Source organism: Triturus cristatus, chromosome 6, assembly GCF_964204655.1.
Source record: "Triturus cristatus chromosome 6, aTriCri1.1, whole genome shotgun sequence".
Classification (NCBI taxonomy): Eukaryota; Metazoa; Chordata; class Amphibia; order Caudata; family Salamandridae; genus Triturus; species Triturus cristatus.
In genome coordinates, this window is record NC_140589.1 from 1,808,057,335 (window position 1) to 1,808,064,670 (window position 7,336).

General features: G+C 46.8%; 1 protein-coding gene across 1 annotated transcript in view; it reads left to right on the forward strand.

Annotated features, from left to right (window-relative positions):
- Positions 1 to 1,760, forward strand: part of LOC146822052 (uncharacterized) — a 49,591-nt gene extending 47,831 nt beyond the window's left edge. The window contains exon 3 of the mRNA XM_085613169.1: positions 1,016 to 1,760. Coding sequence (XP_085469295.1) covers positions 1,016 to 1,218 — 203 coding nt within the window. The 3' untranslated portion in view covers positions 1,219 to 1,760. The remainder of the gene's footprint in view (positions 1 to 1,015) is intronic.
- Positions 1,761 to 7,336: the final 5,576 nt, after the last annotated feature.

Here is a 7,336-nt window from a genome sequence, read left to right on the forward strand (position 1 = left end):
GATTCCAAGGTGTTTGACACCAAACACGACATGTTTCCGTGCAACAATCCCAAAGTTAGCATTTACCGTTTGGTTATAATGCACATATGGTTTGGCTGCATCACAAACCACCCCCGGAATCAAGGTTCCGAAGGCTGCAGAGGGGCTCTGCTCATGCATGGGCACCCTCTCGCATAAAACCCAGCACCCTGCCTTCAGGATAAGTAAGGCCTGCCATAGGGGTGACTGATCGGTTTATATGTGCAGTGATATGGAGAGAGATAGTGAACCTATATCTCAGTAAGGGGTGCATGCACCACCTTACCCAGGCTGCAGTAGAAGTCCTATGGTGTCATTTTAGAAGGCTTCCCAGGGGTGGCATAATACATGCTGCAGCCCCCGGTAGGCCTCTGGGGTACCTATTCCCTGGGGACATAGTATACCATATACTAGGAACTTCTAAGGGTACCCCAGAATCCAATCTGGAGTGTACCTAAAGTACTTGTAATCCCTTTAAAGGGGAAAGCAGATAGGCTGGGGTCCGGAATAGCAGGATGCCAGCCAAAATAAGTCAAAAACCAGCAAAACACCAGGAAAAAAATGGGGGCAACCATGTAGTCAGATTCCACCTTCCTACACTACTGGAAACCAGACTATGTTAAAAAGTATAAAATAAAAAAATAATAAAGTAATACTATCACAATTTGCTGCATTACACTGAAATTTGTCTTTTCTTGCTGCATAATTTACTCAATATTGCCGCATATTCCAGAGGCCCTGCAAAAAGTTGTCCATGCCAGCTGCTGGCAGACAAAAACAACCCCCTGAATTACCATCTAATGGGGCTCTGGTCCAGTCTCTGCTTGGGTAGGAAGGGTGTGCTAAGTGCCACATGAGGTCACTATGAACTTTAAAGTGTTGAGAACAAAGTGGGTGATGCCAGAGGGCACACCTCCTGTTTTCTTAACGTGCCCTTCCCTGTTTCACTGTGATCTGAACTCATCGAGTCTGACTTTCACCCTTTCTCTTTCTGCAGGTGACATGAAGATGAAGGCCAAGGGGTGCCTGGATGTGACCAAGTGTCTTTCTACAGAGACCAACTCTATTGTAGGCATAGATTACACGGTCACCCATTCCTGCTGTGCCGGTGACCTCTGCAACCATGGCACTGCTGTCAAACTCTCTATGCTGGCTGGACTAGCTGCCCTCCTGCCGCTGGTGTTGCTAAAGCTCCTCTGAGGGATCATGATGGCTTCTTGGCACTTTGAGATGAGACGTTGGTCGGACTGGCTCGGGAGAATAGCTACTCAGTCTGATGCCTTGAATGTGAACTACAGTTCTCTTCTCCTGTGTGTGGCCTGAAATGTTTCGACTGTTAACAGTTCCATTTTTTTCGATGATTTGTAGTTCTTCTAATGGACCTTATCTGGAAGAAACCAAACCTTCCTGAACCGTGTGCTCTCAGAACCAGAACATGCAGGAAGAAGGCGGCAGAGGGCGAGGCTCCCACCCGGCTCCAGTCACTCATTGAATCTGAGCAGGGTCGGCTGTCCTTTGAAACCGCAATCTGTACCCATCACTGCTGTCCAGTGATCTCTGCGCCTCTTCCTTCCCTGTTTGGTGCCCCAGCCCCTCCTGCACTTGCTTGACTGCAGTGCCTTGCTTTGAGTTGCACATGTACTAATGTTAATGTTTGTAGCAAATGTAGTGCTTAACACGCAGTCTGAAATAACCATGCTTTTTAAATCTTTTTTTTGTTATAAAGACTTTATATCAAATTATTTATGGGCAACAATTATTTACTGTGACCAGTCGAGGTTTGCCACTGGAATATGCAGTACTAGAGAACGTCCCTTGACACTGGACCGATGTTATCAGGAGCATTGGTGCTAGGCTGAAAAAAGCATGGGCTCTGGTGGCTGGTGTGTGGGTGTGTGGTGGTGGTGGTGGCTGGTTTGGGTTTGTGTGTGTGGGGTGGTGGCTGGTTTGGGTTTGTGTGTGTGGGGAGGGTGGCTGGTTTGTGTGTGTGTGGGGAGGGTGGCTGGTTTGTGTGGGGAGGGTGGCTGGTTTGTGTGGGTGGTGGCTGGAGGTTTGGGGGTAGGTGTGTGGCAGCATGTGCATGTGGGGTGGCCATGTCGGTGGCTTGTGGGGTGGCATGTGTGTGGGGTGGTGTGCGCGGCGGCATGTGGGGTGGTGTGGGGGGGGGGTGGAGGCTGGTTTGGGTGTGTGTGTGTGGGGGTGGTGGCTGGTTTGTGTGGGGGTGGTGGCTGGTTTGTGTGGGGGTGGTGGCTGTGTGTGTGTGGGGGTGGTGGCTGTGTGTGTGGGGGTGGCTGGAGGTTTGGGGGTAGGTGTGTGGCAGCATGTGCGTGTGGGGTGGGCATGTCAGTGGCTTGTGGGGTGGTGTGCGTGGCGGCGTGTGTGTGGGGTGGTGTGCGCGGCGTGTGGGGTGGTGTGCGCGGCGTGTGTGTGGGGTGGTGTGCGCGGCAGCATATGCGTGTGGGGTGGTGTGTGAGGCAGCATGTGGGGTGGCATGTGCGCGTGTGGGGTGGTGTGTGTCGATGTTGGTCTGTGATGGGCTTGGTATGAGGGGTGTAGGGGATGTGGGGCCTGGTGGCGCAGTGCGGGTGTGGTGGGGGGACAGGGGGGAGGGACCTGGTGTGCGTTTTGTAATACACCAGGCAACTCTTTTAAAATGCGGGCACAGCCTTAGAATACCTGCACACTTCTGCCTCTTGTCTATTTTACCCTTCTTGGCTAAAGTACTAGTTTACCCCACAATACATCACAAGCTGGGGTCAAGCGCTCTTTCATCACCAATGCCCTATAAACCACAAAGACCTCCGCAGACGCGGGATATACTCCCCCTCTGATTGCCGCCGGGGGGACTGCGTACATCGTAAGCTGGGGCAACGGGTCCAAGCACTCCTGCAACGCCAACGAATTCCATGTGGCAGTCTGCCTCTGTGGGCCCACCTCCTGCTTCTCAGAGTACTTTAATATGTTGGAAGATGAACATTGCTGGGCTGAGTGCCAAACAGAAAGATGCAAACTGGTTTAAGTCTGCCAAAAGCGTGCTGAGCCCGAGAAGGGACTAGGACTACCATCCCCAGTTAACTTGGGCCCCCGCCGCCACCGACAGGCCCCATAAATCCTACTTCGGGCCCCCGCGTGGCGGGACACGCCCTGGCGAAGCCCGGGCCTGTCCTGCGACAGGCCATTCTTTCTCCATCTTTGATCGAGCAACAGAGACCGTGTGACAACACTTATTAGCTACACCAGAACACACCAGCCGACGGGCGTTCCTTGTATCGTCCTAAGTGGAGTCCTGGCCTCAATACACACAGGCAAGTAAGGTGTGACCTCGGGACTTTAAGAACTTTTGAATGGGAAGGAGAGACAAGGGCAGTAATATTTATGCAAATATTGTACCAGAGGGTGGGTTGCTTAACAGCCGAGTAATGCGGTTACTACAATCACTTGTATTTCGCGCGCCCCCCCCCTCCTTCCTAAAAGTCTTAATTCATATTGACTTTACCTTGGACTTAACCTGAAACAATTGTGCTCTTGCCACGCTCTCGCTGTTCTGGTTATAATAGCCTTAAAAAAATGGTTAAAGAAAAGCTTTAGCCACAGTAGGAAAAACACATTCCCAGATAAGACGCAAACGTCGTTGATAAAATATATCCCAGGAGCGATGGGGGCTATCGAGAAGCGGATTCTAACAGTTGAGGAATCCTTTAACAAACGGAGGAAGCAATGTGGCCCAGGTAACAGCCCATGTTCTGGTCCATGACTGACTCCCCTGGAGATACATCTGTAGGGAAGGAACCTAGAAGGGAGAATAAAGGGGAAGGCGCAAATGGCTGTATACAATATATACCTGAATGAGTGTCCCCATCTAGATCTAATTTACAGCCAACTAAACGGGTCCAAAAACCTCAAACCCACTGTGCAGACACTTGCCCTGGCAGAGTCCACCCGGAATAAGAAGGGAAATGACCAATAACAGGGATCGGTCCAAACAGAAATAACGCTAGCTAAAAGCCTTCCGGACCCCAATCATAATAGTATTGGAAAATTGGATGCCTTAGTGGCGGCATTTAGAACTCTTGACCAGCATGTGAATAATATCCTGGGGACAATACAATATAGATTAAAGAAATGAGAACTAGCTCCTCCTGGAACTTTTGACAATTTTTCTGTAACTGGCAAAAGACAAAGGTGACACGGAGTAGATCCCATGCCTGCGACTGAAGCATCATCTAACGGGGCAACTGATAACATTGCACCAACAGATTCTACTACAGGTCCTCTTGGTCATATAGGCATCAAAAACATCAGAAGGGGGAGAGATGGGGTATTTCCAGGAGACTGATTGGGCAATCAACGATCCTTGCCTAGCAGTAGTCACCCCCAGCAATTATTGCCTAGTCTAGATAGCCAGCAGAACATTATCTGACCGTCTGGACCTCCCACTAGCGGCAGCCCCATATGTGGTAGTTTTGACTAATGTTCCTCCTTTAACCCTAAACAACAAGGAGAACTGGATTTCACTAAGAAATAAGTCCCTAAATTGGGTGGGCGTTAGATCGGGTCCAACCATCTATTTAACAATTTTAAGATGGGAAGGAGAGCCAAATGTGTAGGGAGAGGGAAAAAAGACCAGAGTGGTGATTGTGTGATACTGTCCTTTGGATCACCTCAGTTGGTGGAGGCAGTCCTGAATGGGGCCGGGTCTACCAACACTTATGGGAATGGAATCTCCTCTCGCCCTCTGGCTTACTTTTACCGCCCCGTATACCCAAGGAATAGCTCAAGACCACATTTTAACATAGGGCAGAGACCGAGTTTTCCAAATTCTGATTCCAACCCACAATAGGTTTTAATGCCTGTCCTCGGATGGTCTGGATTGACTTGAGGTGGCTCTCCTAGCCAGAAAGAACGGCCAGAAAAGTCTTGTTATTGAAATGCCTATTGATGTAAACACCCCCATGAAGATGCTTAAGGAAACACTGCTGATAAAAGATAGTCACCTTCAGAGAAAGTTCGTCTGTTACATTCCAAAACTTACGAACACCTTCACCCAAAGGTCGCACACTGTTCCATCCTTCAGAAACAAGCCTACTCACACTAAGTAAATCTATATCATCATGGAATGTCACGCCATTGAGATTCAGAAACCACTCCTTCAACAACTTCACTAACTTTAAAATTGTCAATTTCCCACGTATCTTTAGGATCAAGAGAGTTTACCCCATTTTTTGAGACCAGGCGAGAAAGACAATCGGCAACTTTGTTGTCGACACCCGGTATATACTTAACAATAAATTGGTAGTCCTGGAGTGCAATTACCCACTTGCATATGCAAGAGGAAATTGTATCCAAAGATTTTTTGCTAAAGACCTCTTTTAGAGGTTTATGGTCTGAATGAACAACAAAGGGAGTGCCCCAAAGGAATTTTTTCAGCTTCTTAATTGCCCAGAAAAGGCATAACGCTTCTTTTTCGATTACCGAATATTGAAGTTCTGGACCAACAAGAGCTCTTGAAAGAGAGTATGGTTATTTCTTTCCCATCTCTGATCTGTTTAAGCACGGCACACAAACCATGTGAACTTGCGTCGGTCACTAAAATGGAGCTCAAATTGGTGTCAAAACTTTGCAATGACGGAGCAGAGGAAAGAGCTTTTTTTATATAATCAAACTCCACCTGGCATAGATGGGACCAAGAGAATTTGACACCCTTTTTTTAGCAGTGCCCTCAACTCCGATGTAGGAGCGGCAAACTGCGGAATGAATTTGTTGTAATATTCCGCCATTCCTAGGAAAGTGACCAATTCATCCCTTGACTCTGGGGTAGGAAGTTCGTCAATAGTTTTTACCAGGCGCACTTTAGGCTTAACACCCTTACTAGTTAAACAGTGACCTAGGTAATCAATTTCAGCTAGATTGAATTTGCATTTGTTCTCCCTTAATGTAAGACCCCTCTCGCTGAAACGTTCAAGCACACTCCGAAGTCTTGCATCATGTTCTTTTGGAGATGAGCCATAAATTAGAACATCGTCCTGATATATTTTAACACCTTGAACACCGCCCAATACATCTTCCATGACTCTCTGAAAAACAGATGCGGCAGAAATCAACCCGAAGGGAGGACGTGTGAATTTGAACGTTCCAAAAGGAGTTATGAATGCAGTATGGTCCATAGATTTTTCATAAATTTTAACCTGGTGATATGCTGCGCGTAGGTCTAACGAGGTAAAACATTTTGCATTATTCGGCTGAGTCAGCATTTCGGTTATATTAGGAAGCGGGTATCTATCAGCGACAACAGCACGGTTAAGAGCACGAAGATCCACACATAAGCGAACCTCGCCTGAAGCTTTGCGTGCTAAGACTACCGGAGAAATCCATTTGCTTGCTTCAGTGATAATCCCTTCCCATTTTAATTTCTCAAGTTCATTGAACATTGACTCTTTCATAGCTAATGGCACACTACGTACTTTACAAACGACAGGTTGTGAATCAGGTTTCAGCATAATTTTATGGGTGTATCCTGAAAGGCACCCCAATTTTTCGCAGAACACATTCTTGAACTCTGAACGCAGATGTTCATTAGAGTTATTGATGATTGGAATAGTTTTAGTGTTCAAGTCTGTAATTTTGGAAGCAAAATTTGAAGGCTCCTCAATAGAATGTACATTGTTTGAAATTGAACCAGCTGACCTATTTCTGAGCTACTATGCAAGGATCAGGTCCAGGGACCAAAGATATACCAAGATCTGCCTGGTGAAACCAACTGACTATACTGTCACCCTTGCATGAAACATATATTTTCCCAGCAGTCATGCGGCCTTTGTATTCAATGCTCCCCATGAAATAACCAAATAACTTTATTGGCTGACCTCCATAGGCTAAAGGTTTGATATCTGGTTTATAGATGGTGACCTTCCCACATAACTTTGATTCAAAGAATTGTTTCGGTATAAGGGAGATTTTGGCTCCTGAATCAAATAGCATATTGATATGGCAATCATTTACTGTGACCACATCAATGGGACCTTTGCATTTATTCTTGTTCATGGGTGAAACAATTTCACCACAGTGCAGTTCGTTATCGTCTGATCCCGATTCATTCTCACTTTGTACCAAATCCTCTTTAACACGTCTATTGGATTTATATTTTTTAGACCTACACGCTTTGGTGAAATGGCCAATTTTCCCACAATTTTTGCACGTAAATCTAATAGCAGGGCATGACTTCTCATTGGCAAGATGATCTAACATGTCGCAACAATAGCATTTGGTTTTTGTACCAGCTAAAGGTTGAGACTTAGATGAATGATCAATGTGATTGGGT